The sequence below is a fragment of the Lates calcarifer genome, linkage group LG21 (assembly GCF_001640805.2).
Source record: "Lates calcarifer isolate ASB-BC8 linkage group LG21, TLL_Latcal_v3, whole genome shotgun sequence".
Lineage (NCBI taxonomy): Eukaryota > Metazoa > Chordata > Actinopteri > Centropomidae > Lates > Lates calcarifer.
The window spans coordinates 9490605-9507141 of NC_066853.1; the positions used below are offsets into that span (position 1 = coordinate 9490605).

The 16537-nt window shown below is 39.5% G+C and overlaps 1 protein-coding gene and 1 long non-coding RNA gene across 2 annotated transcripts; one reads left to right on the forward strand and one right to left on the reverse strand.

Moving 5' to 3' along the window:
- Nucleotides 1-948: 948 nt before the first annotated feature.
- Nucleotides 949-3928, reverse strand: zgc:162730 (uncharacterized protein LOC564559 homolog). The gene is made up of 2 exons (XM_018684383.2): nt 3764-3928; nt 949-3290 (listed from the first exon to the last, which is right to left on the reverse strand). The coding sequence occupies exons 1-2, from the start codon at nt 3794-3796 to the stop codon at nt 2031-2033; spliced, it is 1293 nt and encodes a 430-aa protein (XP_018539899.1). The 5' UTR covers nt 3797-3928; the 3' UTR covers nt 949-2030.
- A 4085-nt stretch (nt 3929-8013) lies between these two features.
- LOC127139074 (uncharacterized) lies at nt 8014-14149 on the forward strand. The gene is made up of 2 exons (XR_007808957.1): nt 8014-8534; nt 12996-14149. It is a non-coding gene; the product is annotated as an uncharacterized LOC127139074 (long non-coding RNA).
- Nucleotides 14150-16537: the final 2388 nt, after the last annotated feature.

Genomic DNA, 16537 nt, shown 5'->3' on the forward strand with positions numbered 1-16537 from the left:
GTGGCTGATCCACTCTAACTGCAGTGCCTCCTGCCCAACTGACCAGAATGATGAAGAATTTTCTGGAAATTCCATAATGTTCTAGATTTCTCCATCACAGAGCTTTGGTACCAGCTGAATTTGACACATATTAACTGCAATGTATTTGTAAAGATCCTAAAGGTATTTTGTTACACCAGCTTGGAGTATAACTGAAAACAGCTCTCAAAACATTGCAGCTTTTACCCGGGAGTGAAAAGTAGAGCGATGGTGTGTGTACGTGAGGTAATCTAAATACAGTGCTGTATACACAACAGAGACACTGTATGCCACAAAACACAGCAGGAGAGAGAAACAGAGAAGGACAGGTACTCCACAGGAGGCAGGTTGCTCCTCGGTTTCTGTTACTTGTAATACAATAGAATAGTTAGATAAATACATGTGAAGTCTCATATGTGAAGAGCAGAAATGTTCCTAACTCTTGGCCTTATGAATAACAGTATGAAGCTGACATGTAGTATTCTGCATAGTCTTCAATCATTTGACAACCACCAGGTGAAATTATGTTAGTTACAATAATCTATTAATAAATCTGCCATAATTAAAGAATGCAGTTGGATTTTGCCCTTAAAATCTAAGACAGATTCCTTGAGGTTGAAAATGATTCCTTTACTGTTTACAACATAGGGCCAATACTGTTGACTGTAATCAACGCATCAACCAAAGTGAGTGTTAGTATTAATAACATGCCACATTCAAGGTATTATATCATTACAACCTCATTTTTTCCCTTAAATTTCCCTCAAATGTCTTTTAAGGTTCTAAACTGTACATGTGAAGATGCTTGTTATAATTAATGTGTACTTGCTTGCTGAACTATAATTGTGGTCAATATGTTTTGCTCAGGAAGCATGCTTGGAACATGAGATGAACAAGCAACCAATTACAAACGAGTCAAAACGAACAGCATATATTCATTTCTTTATTCGGAATTTTATTTGTCATTTCCAGACAATCAAAAATATAAGATTTAGTTTTATCTCACATTGGTATTTCACAGACCTTGAAATATTTCTCCATAAATAAAGTACAAAATACATTTTTTTTTCCGTTAAACACAAATAAATATCATAATAAATATATTAGTTTAAGTTAAACAACACAAGGCAACCAATGACCAAAAGGAATACTGTGGTGTTAAAGTCCCTGAACCAGGCTGTCAAACAAACAGGGCACAATAAAAGATGGGGTGCAACTTACAAATTAGCGTACAGAACTGTTCTACAGAATTGAATCAAATAAAGTGTGTCTGGCATTCACGTCTGTAGTCATTGACGCACGTTCCTCTATTAGCACACTTTGATCTTTCCGTATTCTGAAACTCATGTATGCTTGCACCCCAGGTCTCAGAAATATGACAACACATACACCCACACATGCATATTTACAGACACACATACACACTCATTTGCACACACACACAGAGCAGAGTGAAGTATGAAGCTTTGGTTGAATGCTACTGGGAGATCTGACGGTTTTCTCCCGTTTGAATTAGCTGTAAAGTGCATATCACAGATAAAATGGCATCAATGACACATGTCAAGTCTCACTGATTAAGGCTACTGATTCAAACATACTGTTGGTGGCACTGAGAGTGAATAGCCTATGAGGCAGGGAGAATCTTTAAGGCACTGGAATTAATGATTATAACTAACAAATTACGGTAACTACAAACCAGAGTATTTACTGGTACTGTCAAGACCTGCAGAGAAGTTAGCTCTAATGGAAGACCATATACAAAGGTCTAACAGGCTACACAATATTTTAGTATAAAAATAGATTCTGATAACATTTTGATGTGCTAATCTCAGTATGTGTAGTTTGTCCAAGGCAAGTTCCATTTTTACAAACATAAATTAAGAACTTTTAAGTGTTATTGTGTCATCTAAAGCTGACTTGTCCTGATCAGTTCTGGTTGTGAAGAAAGTCCAGACAGACAGACACAATTAACTAAGCGTCAGTTCTCTTCTGTTCTTTCCCTTTGGATCCACTTAGTCAGACAGGGACAGACGTTCGAACACAGTGAGCCTCTTGTTGGCCGATCCATCGAATGTTGGAGACTCGGTTCCGCTGGAGCCTCCACTGGAGCTGCTGTAGCTGTCCTCCAGGGAGTCCTCGGAGGAGAAACGCTGGAGTGTGGGAGCCTTGTTGAATGCCCCGTGGCCTCCAGCACCAGGAAACAACATGTTGCTATCCTGGTGGTGCCCATCCTCTTCCATGCTTGCGAAAACTCTGCTGTTGTTACTGTTAAAGTTATTTCCGTGGCCGCACACACAGCGCGAGGCCTTTGGCTCCAGGATGAGAGGAATGTTGTGGATGTCCCCAGTGCTGGCACGGGTCTGGTGGTTGCCAAACTGGAATGCTGCTGCCTCCCGCTGCAGGGAGTCGGTGAACACTGGGGAGAGGAGGTCAGCAGGAGGTGGAGAAACGGAGGGAGCGCGGCTGAACCCCAGGTTAGGATCATTAAAGGGTGAAGGGAATGGAGGAGATGAGCTGCGTGAGGAGCCCAGGAATCCAGCAAAGCTGACACTCTGGCGAAGCTGGCGGCATGGATTCTGGCCACTGGGAGCTGCAGGAGTTGGCTGCCTCTGATTAGAGAATTTTGCAGATGGCAATGGACCTCCACTGATTTTCTCCTCATGGATGAAGTGGCAGCGTGAGCCATAGGGGCAGTAGCCAAAGTTGTAGAAGGTTCTGCAGGGCTCCGTCTTGTACTTAGGGTGGCGGTACAGTCCTCTCAGCTCTGACTCTCCATGGGCAAACTGGCACTTAGTGCCATACTTGCAGCTGCCAGTTTCCTGGAAGCCACGGCACAGCTCAGTCTTGTAACGGTTAGAGGACAGCACCGGCGGGACCTGGGCGGGGAAGGTAGACGAGGGGGGGAAGCCTGGCGGGGGGGCCACAGTGGTAGTAGCAGGGCCCGAGGGAAAAGCCTCCATGTTCTTCAGCTGCCCAAAGGAGGACAGCAGGCTGCTGCTAGACTCAGTCAGGCTCATGGAACGGTCAGGCCTGAAGTGGGGCTGTTTTGGTTTGGAGATGGGGGCCTGGCCCCAGATATTGGTCGACCAGAAAGGGCTGCCATTGTCGTCACTGTTGACATGCTCAGTGCTCAAGCTGTGGGATCCTGAGGATTCAGGAGGGGAGGGGGAGGAGAAGAAGGAGGCTGACCGGTTCAGCCGACTCTGCCCTGGGACTTTGAGTTGAGGCTGTGGTGGGAGTAAGCCATCATCCAGGGCCAGGTTCAGAAAGTTCTGTGATAAGATGATTGAAAGTTAGTATGCAGGCATCCATACACATATTTTTTTAAAAGGTTCACATGTAGCATCTTTAATTTTTTTTCATATATAACAAATAACATTTTCTTTTTTTTTTTTTGAAAAACTGCACAAGAAGTTATACAACCATAATCTTCCATTTAAATGCAATCATAAAATGACAAGTAACTGTGACTGTTTGACTATTTTTCATGAATATTCTGATATTGGAAAATTGAAAAAAGAAACAACCCAACACTGTCTCCTTCCCTTATCTCATCAGCTCTTTAAACTAAAGAAGCCTCTGTGACTAAACGAAGCTTAAAATGAGTTTCTCTGTCAAATCAGTAATTCACAAAGGAATAAAATGAAAAAACAAGTCTGGGAAAGGGGTTACAGAGCTACCGAACTCCAGCCTATTTCCTTTTCTTTCCAAAACAAAACGCAAAATTCTTAAACGTCGGACCCACCTTCGTGAAGATGTCGTCAAGCATTTCGGACATGCTGCACCTCTTTGGCCAAAATAAGAAGAAGTTTCAGCTCTGATCCACGGTTGACAGTTTTGTATCTGCGTCGTGTCCACTCAGGTTAACTTCGGGGTTAGCGCTGCCTCGGCTTTTATTACAGATTCCGAAACCTTGGGAGGAGTTTCCACTCGCTATGTTCCCGGATGACCCGCCCTCCGACTCAAGTTTCATAGTGAGCTCAGTGGGCGGGTAGTAAAACAACAACACAGAAAAAAAAAGAATAAGAAAGAAAGAAAACTGTATTTTTATGGTCGCTGCGCGCAATGTTTCAGTTTTACAGGCATGTGAAAGCTAAGTGTCTGATTTACACAGTCCTCATGCATCCTCTCCATTTGGAAGTACAGTAGTCTTCAGTTTTTTGATGTGTTTTTATGTTTATTCTAATTCTGAACATGTCCAGTCTTTCTCTGCACCGAGTGATAAATCATTGCAGCTCTGTGAAATTTTTCAGGATCAGAGGCACCCAGATGTGAAGTGGCAAAGAGTGGTTGTTTGTTTAGACCTGATCCTTCTCATCCCACATCCCACAAAAGTAGAGCAGGGGCAGCAGAGGTAGAGCAGGGCTTCTCTGTACTAAACACCTACAAACTTACCCAAGCGCATAACCATATGTTTACAGTATATACACTGACTATGACTAATGGCCTGTTTTCAGGAAGTGTTAAAAATCATCTTTCCCTCTTATCACATACTGTATAGTTTCTGATTGATTTACCCACAGAGAGGAGAGATTATGTTACTGTACCTTGATGTTTACCAGAATACGTGCAGCTACTTTCCCCGTAGTTCCTCTGGTTTCTGTTATGATCACAAAAGAGCGCCAAAATTCTACCAGAGCACTGAAATAAGTCTTTAAGGCCCTCTGCTAATCAATAAAGGCATTGATCAGTGGAGAGTAAAACAAACAGAATTAAGACCAACAATGGAGTCGCATTTAATATTTATATGCTAGAAAGTACTTGACCTGTGACTTTGCTTTGTATGTCATAATGTACATATTGTGCCATTTTACACAAACTAATCCAGCAGCTCTGGGGTTTTTCTTTGTTTTTGCTCTTCAGAAATCTCACATCCATAACATGATTTGTCACATGCCATCACACAGTGTTTTTTATGGAAGATTCACACCCTCATCCCACTTTTAACTTTATTGCCCACAGCGGAAATAAAGCTGTCACTCTTTAAATAAACTTCACAAACAAAAAGAAAAAAAAAATATTGCCAGAAGATTATTGTTAGTGAGTGGTTACTATGGTGAGCCCTGCAGCGGTTATGTTTTTTTCTTTTGTTTGTTTGTTCTCCCTCTTGTAGGAATGCTACGAGAAGGAATTCTCCCCCCACGAGGACACGTTACAGTAACACAGTCAGCGTGTGTATGTGTTATGTGATCCTGTGTTATTTTGTAACTGTATACACACTCACTCAGGGTTATTTCCTGGACTCACACATTACAAGGGCTGTTTTCACCCACTGTCATCTGACTTTCAAGTCTATAAAAATGTCACATGCTCTTTTCTTGTAGTCTATAAATACACTTATAGCACATTAATTCAATTATACAGCATACTGTAGCTTTATTATCTGTGTAGAACTGTGTCACTGACTCAGTTTATTTGACCAGACCTGAGCTGCTGTTGACAATTTAATAATTAAATCAGAAGCTTGGTGAATACAGAATGATAAGAGATTACTGTGAATTAGCAGTGAGATATGAAGGGAAATGGGGGCAGAAAGATTAAAAGAAACAACCCCCCTCACCTGGTGAGGGTCTAATAAATGACCATTAAATAAATGTGTTATCTGATGTTAGTATACATATCAGCTTCCGTTTCATTTCTACAAGGCAGTCGTGCTGATATCAGCATATCTAGAGACTACATCATTTTCTGTGCTGCTGCTGCTGCTGCATATGTCAGTCACCCACTCAAATGAGTCATATTCAGTCCTGGTAATGACAGAGGATACGTTTTAATAGGTGTTGTGCAAGTGTTAAAAAAAAGTCACTGCAATATTAATTACTAATTGATAAGGCATGCCACCAGAAAAATGCGAAACTCAGCCTGAGGCCAAAACACAAAATACACAAGTGGATAGATGTTCAAAGATGTGTCTTTTTAAATATTTAATAAAGTTAAACAAAATATTATTTTTCTTACTAAGATGTAGGTATTTTTGCTTTAGGTCATGGAAATGTGATTAGTCTATGACTTGATCATGTCCAACTGATTTTTTTTGGCTGATTTTTACTGGTTCAACCAGGCTGAAACTAAACTCTCACAAAATGGAAGTACATAAATGAAGCAACAGACTATCAAAATTAAATACGCTGCATAAGTAAATAGTGTAAATGTACAAAGTAAGTTCCCACTTCTGCTTCAAGAAACTTTGAGGTATGAGATAACCATAGTTTCACTGCACATTACTGCCAGAACACGTCCATGTTCTCATCACATTCATGTACCCATCTCACTAATGATATCAGAGCCTTGAGTTTACATACACTGAAATACCATTTTTGGATGAGCTATGCTGTCTGCTGCTCAAAAAGGGACTAGCCTCATTTTTATTTGATGAACCAGTTCGTTTTTTTCATTTCTTTAAATCACATTACCTTTTTAAATAATATTATGTATTATGTAATGTACCTTTTTCTTTTATTAATTATCCTGTGAGGGACAAAAGACTGTGAATATGTCCTTATAGCTTCTAGTGAGAATTACACCCACCATAATGTGGCATCAGCCCAGGTCACAGGCCTCTTACGCAGACAGACACACTGACAGGTTGACCGAAGCCAAACAGCCCTCTCATGTTCAGCTTTTAATAACTGCAGCTAGATATAAATAATTTCCCTAAATATAAACCTGACAGCATTAGATACTCTGGAAAATGTATTACGGGGATGGCTCAAGGTTGTGGAAAAATTCTCTCTCTAACTTTTCCTCAGATTTTCCTCAGGCTAGGGCAGAGGTGAGGGAAGCAAATGGCTGCAATGACATGTGTGTTTGTTATATGTGTGTCTGTGCTTTCTTGTATGTGATTGTGTATGTTTGTGTGTGTGTGTGTGTGTGTCTGTGTGTGTTGTGGTTACCTCGTTCTACTTGTTTCTGTTCTGTGTCTTGCTTCAGTTACATGGAAAGTCACTCTTAACAGGGAGGGGCTCACACACACATGCATACTCACACAAACACAAGCTTAAAGGAGCATTCCTGCTGACGGTGACTTCCAGGTTGTTGTGTTGTTGTTTTTTTTCCCTTGGTGACTAAGAGTGAATGCTTAATGCCAAGTTTTCCGCTGGGTGTTTCTTTTTTTTAAAGTGACATACCAGTGTACATGCAGCTTTCTAACATATTAGGACATGATTACACAATGCTGCGTCAGTTTTGTTTTAAGGGACTGTTTTAAGTATGAGTAGATTGTGGGAAAATTTGTAATATGAGAAATGGAGGTGATAGGTCACAAGACTGGGATTAATCCATAGAAAAAAATAACTTGAATAATAATTGAAGACCTCAATTGGTTAAACTCTTAAACAAAAATCTCTTATTTTATAAAATCTTATATGAATTATGTATATTTCATCATAAAAATGTCTAGGGATGGTATAGTATAGGAAGACTGTTAGAGAGCTGGAAAGCCCAGGCCACAAAACCCTCAAAAGCAACTACTAACTACAGTACATGCTTAATTTTCCTCTCTATAAGGAAGAAACACACAACACAAAGAAGTTCCTCTTATCACATACCTTCACATCATAAAGACCAAATGTCATCTTTACATGCTACATGTTAGCATGTAAATAAATATACTGTCTTTATTGTAAATCATTAACCAAAGAGAGAAGAAAACGCTATCACAGGTCATAGAAAAAATACATCCCACATCCCTATAGAGTGCTTGCACAGCGTCTGTGCACTGCCACTGTGTAATGTAACTAGGCTGTATAGATGGATCATTAACTAAAACAGGACTGTGTTTATCAACTATAGTATCTACATTACACTGAACAGGGGACTATCAGGGGACTAGATCAGTGGTTGAAAACATATAGACAGTCTTTCTCCTTATTGTTGGGTAGTTTAATCTGTTAGCAACATGCGATCTTTTATGATCTGATCGTATGGTTTGAGTGTAAAATCTTAATCAGCAAAGTCAAAACTGAATCTAACTGCCGAGTAAATGTAGTGGAATAGAAAGTACATTGTATTTCTCTCTGAATTAGTGAAGCCTGAAGTAACATAAAATGGAAATAGCTGAACAAAGTACAAGTTATTGAAAACTATACAGTACTTGACTAAATGTACCAGATTGCAGCTTGATTCTAATGATGTTGAAAAAGTGAGCACTAATCTGCCTGCTGATTAATCAGATTATTTAAGTTTAGAATTATATTTATATATTATTCCATGTTTAGAAATATATACAATACTATAGGTTATTAATTCAATGTGTTGTAGTTATATTGTTTAAAGCAATGTAATAATTTCCCCCACAGTCAGCTTTCTGACAACATAACCTTTGTAACAACGCTAAAAGGAAATTGTATTTATTGTGTTTATATATTTTCATCCCTCAGGGTTTCCTTTCTAAAGAGACAGCAGGAGCTATTCTGTCCCAGTAGGAAGGGAAGTGAAGGGAACTTTTCAGGGTGTGACTCACCCTGGATGGCTGCAAACTGCCAAGTCATTATCATATGGCTCATGGTGACTGCCAGGTGAGGTCAACATACACAGAAGACAGCCAGGAGCCGCTAAGGTTTCCATTTTGCTGAAAGAAAATTGATGCTCATGACTGTGATGATGGTAATATTGCATGGTATATAAAAGATGTGGTGTTCATAAGTCATTGACCTCCTCTAAAATTTGATTTTAATTCTGAAATATGTGATCTTTTTAGTGGTTGATGCCAGAATTTACAACATAACTCCTCTCATTTAGTTTCTATTGCCTCTCATTTTTCATTTCCTTTATCCCTCTATCCTGGGCCCAGTTTCACCTAAAGCCCCTGACGGACACAGTCTGACCAGCCTGCGCCTCTAATAAGTGATACTTTGCAAATATTTAACCTTGCCCTCCATAACATTGCTATGGTGACATGCCAAACATTGCACACATAAGCGGGCACAGGTTCAACAGTTACTTAGCAACAGCCCCGGATCATGCAGGTTTTTAGAGATAACATGGCCGCTGCAGAAATGTGATGTGCCCAGGCTGCTCATGCTTCTGAATTAATCCGGTGATTCATCAGGATAGAGGGACAGAGTTGGAAGGGTGGTTGTGAAGGGGGGAGAGAGAGGGTGAGTAAGTGGTTTAAACTCATGTTGACATTGTGATTGGGGAAAGTACCTGACTCTCCTAATACAGTATTTATATATAGAGAAGCAGGTACACAGTGTCTACATCTTTATCGTGTATATGTCTTTTTACAGATAAGGAGGTTTCTCTGCAGGATAATTTGTTAGCAGCGGTGGACTTTGGAAACACACACAGCACTGTGAACGTGCAAACACATACGTTACCATGAGGGTCGCCTGACTTTAAAGGGACAAACTCTGTAGCTGAGAGCACAAACTTCTGGCTAAAGTTACAGAGTAAAAAAGCAAGTAAACAGCAAGCTCCAAAACCTCCACTGCTGGAGCTTAGTTTATGAGTTTATTTGACACAAACAATGCCTGTTAACTGTTCTCCAGATGTTAAAAAGGCAACCAAAATAGTATAAAACAACTTATATTTTGTAAAAAGTCACACACTCTTTTCCCTGCAGCACTGTGATGTAGGTTTTAGTAGTGTGGTTGAGAACTTTGAGAAATCCCCACATGTTGAAACATTCACTTGTCTTTCTGTTTACATCAGTCCATATGATGAGTATATTATGAACGCCATTACCAGTAATCTGGCAAAATGCAGCAGGTGATGACTGGTCAAAATTTTTTCTGTATGTGTCAGTGCCGAGGAGCAAAAGGGAAACACATAACTGTCATTTGGCAATCCTGGTCTGGTGTTTTCCTTTCTCAAGTGTTGAACTGATTCTTATTCCCACAAATCAATCACCTGACCAGGCCTATTTCCAGGATCATTATTATCTTCTCTTCTCTCCTACTGTGCACATTTATCTCAAATGGTTTCTGTTATGTTCTTTTCTAATTTTGTTTTCTTAAGGTTGACTGTTAATTATCATCAAGAAATTGTGATACTATTCTGAATTTAGAGTGTTGTATAAACAGGGGTAATGAAACGAGGCATGATTAAGAGAGTAAATTGAGGATACTTCGGATCGACTTTTATCTTGTTTTACCTGATTTCACTTAGAAAAGCCAGGGCTGGAAGTGCTGGTAGTGTTGGGCCCTCTTTGAAGTAAATACTGTGGCCAGTGGCATCAGCTCCAACTTCGCTTCACTCCAGCCTATTCGGATAGAAATAATAGAATATTAATGTTTTTTGTACAGTTCATTTAAAAACAGAGTTTCAAAAGTAATGTCCAGCTAATTAATTTATATACCTAGTTATAGAACTTTGTGCAGAAAAAGAACAAAGGCAAGGAGCATCAGAGGAATAACTGAGTGAGAGAACAAAAAGGAGAAAAGATAAAGACATCATAGAAGACCAGAGCAACTTGGCACAACGTTAAATTATGAATCATAACGTCTACATGAACAAAACATTACAAGGTAATACATAAAAAAGAATCTTAGCTGCAATATGAACTCTAGTTGACCCAGTGGCACAGGTCACCTTCATTTTGAAGCTTGGACTTTTCCACTCTCAGATGAACCTGGTCTGAGGTTATCAAAGGGTTAAAAATGTACGCAGCACTAAGGTGTAGCCTGTGGCACACATTAGCATGACGCTGGACTGGTTAAACTTGTTTCTGCAGGGTGTTTTTCTCAAGGCTTGATCAGGCACAATGCAGCAATAGTAAAATACAGCAAAATGTGCAAAACACACACTTAATTCACTTTATCACAGTTTTTGAGTCCAAAACCTGCTGTAATTTTTCCTTTTTTTTATTTTGCACAGCTCATAAATAATGCGGAAATATCTGTCTTGCTTCCTCTACCAATGCAGAAGTGTGGTTTTGGAGGAATTTCTGCTGTGGGCCAAACTCTGGTCAAAAGACAGATGTTCAAATGAAAATAGAAATAATTCATAGTCTATGCTAAATTCTTACTGTGACTACAATCTAAGATGATATCACAATTAATGCTTGTGTTTCCCAGCACGAAACGTAAAAGTAGTTTATCAGCACTGCACAGAACTCAGGGGAGTCAGAAGTGGTGGTTTCTTATAACAGAGTAAAATCTGGAATGTATGAGTGTGTGTGTGTGTGTGTGTGTGTGTGCGCGCGCGCACATGTGTTTCTGTTCTGACAGGGTGTTTTCTCTGCAGAGTTATACATTTCTCATCCACATCCCAAACAAATTTCTCAGTGTGAAGTTTTTCCCCCTCAGGAACAAACAGGCACTTAACAGATGCGGGAAGAAAAAAAAAGAAAGAGAAAATCTCACGTCATCTTTATGCCACAATCCTTCACACACTGACCAGGAGGACTGGGGCATGAAACGATTCTAATTCTGTCTTGCAGCTGATTTTATCTCCTGATCTGAATACACACAGATGTACATCAGAACTTTTTATTTTTTTGGTCAGTTGATGAAATGGAGAAGAAAATGGTCTGAGCTGTGTTGCAAGACAGTGTTTTCTGAGTGGTTTTGCAACAAGTCACAGTTACGATTCATGGTTAAAGCATTTAAAAGGGTCTGCGTCTGTTTTTTGCACAACATGTTCTATTTGGTGTACCAGTGCTAAGGTTCTAATTAAATTAGCTGAGGTTGTTTGGCTTCAGTTTCAGTTAAACATGTCATGTTTGTGGGGTGACTGAGTGAGAAATCTAACCATATTTCCTACTTTTTGTTTACCAAATCTTTGTTGTGTAGACAAATTGTTTCAGAATCCATATAGCCATTAGAATTTTGCACACATTGAAACAGATGAATGGTAATGCTAAGATACTGGGTACAGAGTAATGCCATGAGCTTTTTGGCTTTTGAGAGGAGCTGCTTCTCTATCCCCTAGATTTACAAAAGGGCTAATCTGGCTGTTTCCATTCCTCCAAGTGCAAACATAATAATAGTAATAAAAAGCCATCACAGAGCCTGACTTTCTCTGGGTAAATATGTTTCAAATACTGAGTTATGCTTTGAAAACCTCAGCATATTGGCACAGCAAATGCTTTATCAGCAAGTGACCTACCCCTGCATGTGTGTGTGTGTGTGCGTGCGCATGTGCTGCAGGTTCTCTCTCCGTTCAAGGTCACCACAGTGTGTTGTGAAGAGATATCTATGCCCGTCACTACATTATGACTCATTCAATGTGGAGGTGTTTTCCCTGCAGCAGATCTACACTGATTCCACCACAAATAAAGCAGGCTGCCACATGGCTGCCGTCCAGCTTTGGTCCTGTGTCCACTGTGTACCACATTAAGTTGCAAGAACTCCGCAGATGTTTTGGGGTTTTATTTTTGGGACTGTTTAATCACGGTGTTCTCTTGCCAAAGCTGGAAGGGCACAGCCAGATTTCAGCACTGCTGACAACACCCAAGAAACAAATTTCATCCACCAGGTCAAAGGAAGAACAAACAAAACTGTAGCAAAAGTGAACAAATGCCATCTGATGTTAGCTGAGAGTTTCCAGTGGGGGTATTACATATGGTGTAACATCTAAGGTCTAAGGTCGTTGGGACCAAGTGAGCAGAAATTACCTCACAAACAGCTACGAGGAAGAGTAACTATTGATTAGGATTGAGTGGAAAGCTGCTTCGTCTAGCGTGTTGCCTATTTCTGAGTTCAGAAACAGAATAGTGGATGTACAACAGTAGTTGTACACTATGTGTGTTGACGTAGATTATCTGAGTTACAGGAAATCATTGATCTGCAGAGCCCCAACCCTTCAGCCTTCTTATCACTGTTCAAAATTGGGCAATACTGTTGTTATAGAATAGAGCTGACTTGAATGAGCAGACACAGCTGATCATATCAGTTTCTAGCAATCCTTCATCTATTTCACATATATTTTCCCTTTTCTCCAGCATATCACTTCCCACTGAGGTTCTGAATAAATTTCTCTGAAGTAGTACTATTTCTCAACAACCCCCCCCCCCTCCCCCATTTCCTTTCCAGTTTTTTCCAGAGCACCAGCGCTCTTCCTTCTCACACGGAAATGGGGCCAGGTTAAAGAGAGGCAGAAGAATGAGCGGGGAGGGATAGACGGGAAGCCACACTTGGAAAATGAAACAAATGAAACAAAATGTTCTGAGCTTGCAGGCTGAAGCAACTGCCAGGAAATGAGCTCCGGCTCAGGGGCGAAACTGCCCCTAAAGTTTACAAACTGTCCTTAAATTAGATTTTAGGTGGGAAAAAAAATCCAGAAAAAACACAAAGAAAATTGAAAATGTACATCAACAGTGTTATAATTGTCACATTATAGAGGGAACTTGTTAAGTTTTAGAAACTGATTTCTATGAAATTGGCCCATGAATGTCTTAAGTTGATACTATGCAGCATAAAAAAGCCTCTCGAGATTTTTGTTGCCTGTGAGAAACAGCAGTGGAGAAAAGGAGACAAAGAGAGCAGAGGAAAAAGAGATGAATATCTTTAAATGCATTCTGACAGCTTCCTGCAAAACTCAAGATTTATGACTCTGATTGTGGGAATGCTCCTCCAAAACTATTCAAAAGAAGATAATTCTATAGCTGCAAAAACAGTAATCTGTGAGTGAGTCATAATTTTTCTCCCATTCCAGTATATATTAAAATCATATTTTAAAGCATCTACAGCAGTTATCAAGATTATTCTGATAACATTTCACCACTTTTTCTTTGTTTTCCATAGGGAAATTCAATGGAATTTTCTGTAGATATTCCAGCCTTTCTTTCCCACTCAAGAGACAAGTTTACTGAAACTCTCGTAAAATCTATCTTGCAGTGCTGGCAGAAGAATATATGACATTAAGCAACATCTTTTTTTTTTTCTTTTTTTTGGATGTATGTCTTTCTTTTTTGCTCCATACCATAATACACCAAATGTCCTCAATTTCTTTTTCTGATTCGTATTTGTATGATTCGTATGAAGTATGTCTTATTCTATTTCTGTCATCTGTAACTAGTTCTTTCATATAGTACATACCATTCTTTTCTAGTATTCATCTAACTACATGCATTATTTTTTTTAATCTGTTCATGTCAGCACTTTGGCAACATGTTTTTTTCATCAAAACATCACGCTAACTGAATTCAAATGATAAATGATCAGTAATAAACTAACTCACGCTCTAACTTGGTATTCCACTTTACTGGCTTCAGGGCACTTCACCCTCATTTATCATCCTTTAACCCTGACAGAGGAAAAGCCCTTACTGCTGCAGGGCTCAAGGAATATATGGCCCTTGTTTCAGGTTGGCCTTGTTCCTCTGGTTTCTGAGAAAATCACGTGGCAAACTTAAAGATAGAAGTCTTACAGAGATGATAGGCTGAAGACTGTACCTCACAGTGCCTTTGAGAGTTAAGATAAGGCATTGGGAAACCATCCAGGTGGCCCAGTGTAAGATAAGAAGAACTTTATTGAATTTCATTTAAAAGGTACTACAATTTTTTTTATTAAAACCAGGTATTTCTGCTGTTATGTTCCATTACGTGACTAAGGAAGGTCTATCTTTGCAAAAATATGTAGCACAAGTCTTAATCTACAAGTAGAATATTCACTGTATTCTACACAACCTAAGCAGGGAGCAGATATCAATCACAGTATTTCACTGTAACCTCCAGATTCTTTGTAACTGTCACATTAATTCATTATCAGAGGTAAGAATATTTGGAATCTATCAATCATCGTCTTCTACTTCATTATACAGTCTGTCTCTTTGATGTTGTGCCACTATCTTCCCTTATCCCTGAGTGTTGCTACATGCCAGACCCAGCTGATAACACCTCTGTGTCTAGCATTAGCCCTACCTTTTCTATCTGTATGCCATGGAAGTATCTTGCCCTACGCTTTCTCTGTAACTCCATGTCTCTCGACTGTTTCTTTAAAAGGAAAAGTATGTTCTTGGCTGCATTGCTGGAACAACACACACACACACACACACACATATGGAGAAAAAGAGGGAGAGATCAGAATGAGCGAAGAAGGGAGTTTCACAGATGTGTCTTGGCTAGAATGATAATACTACGCAAGAACTGACACAAAGAGAATTTGAATATTTTGTTTCTTTTTCAGGGTTCACAAATGTGTTGCAGCTGCATGACAGAGCAGCAGTTGTACACCCACTCTGATTGTCTTTTTTTCCCTTTAAATTGGGTCAACAAAGTTGAATTTTGCTGCATATTTTACTTCATGGTCACACGTTAGTGCTTAAGACCCTGTGAGGTTGTTCAGTACTGCTGCTGTGGATTCGTCTTAGACGTGTCTGTGACAGATTTCAAAGCACACAGAAAATGATTGTTGTAGCAGATAAATGACAAACAGCATTTCTGTAACAGTTCAACCACCATTTAGATGATAAGGATTCATTACTTAATCATCTGGGAAATTTATCAACCACGATGCCATGACATTTTAAATGAATGATTGGAAGATAGTGTAGTGTTTATGGCAGGATGATGGACTTGAAGATAGGCTATGACCCCGGATGCTGAGACAATCGGGAACACCGGTGACCTTGAGAAAAGACGGAAGCAAAAATATTTGCTAAATGAGTTGGGAGTTACCACAGAGAAAGAGAGAAGTGCACTGATTTGAAAAAAGGCCCTGGAGAAACAATGTCAGGTCTGGTTGAACTTCTGCTATTGTTTTATTTTACATTTTTGCTTGCACATACATTTGGTACTACACTTTACATTGAACATTATTGTATGTATATCTTAGATTTTGAGAAGATTAGTGAACAGGTACACATTTGTGTGTGAAAAACACAGACATACATGGGGCATGTACATGTATGCATATGTAATAAATGTACAGGTGTAAAGTATATTTACACTTTCTAGATATTTGTATCATGACAAAATCAAACAGGAATAGGAGATCTAAATAAATAAGACACTAAAACAGTGATAGGAGAGAAAATACAGCAAGAGACACAGAAACTCCTCTATCCTCAGTTCAGTCCTTCAGCTCTCCTCCTCTCTCTCACATACACTTTGTATTTCCCACTACAACACTATTGACACACACAGGCACACACACACAAACACATAGGACCATATCTGTAACTCTCCCACAATCTCTCTCTCTCACACACACACTGTCTATACTGTTACTCACTCCTCTCATTTGAAAGACTCTTTTGTAAAGTGTGTGAGCAGTATGGAGGTGTAAAGATGTAATGGGATGGCAGTGTGCATATGTGTGTGTGTGTGTGTGTGTGTGTGTGTGTGTGTGTGTGCGCGCGTGCATGCTTTTCACATGGATGGTAAAAACACAAGATCATGTTCATATGGCACATTCTAGATCCTCTTTGCAAAAAGGGGGGAAACACACATGTAGGGAACACAGCTGTCCCCAAAAAGTGTCTACATCTCTAAAAACTCCTATTCAAATCACACCATCCATGGTTCACTTACAGAAAACCTTTGGCACACAGGTTGCTATATTAGCAGAGGTTACTTTAATGCATACGAGAGCATCACTGGTGCTGCAGATGATAAGTAAATACAACCCACAGA

Excerpts from the sequence above, each read along its gene's own strand:
- zgc:162730 (XM_018684383.2), bottom strand. The coding sequence starts at position 3,796 with ATGTCCGAAATGCTTGACGACATCTTCACGAAG. Across the intron at positions 3,291-3,763 it reads TTGACGACATCTTCACGAAG|AACTTTCTGAACCTGGCCCT; the intron begins GTGGGTCCGACG and ends ATCTTATCACAG.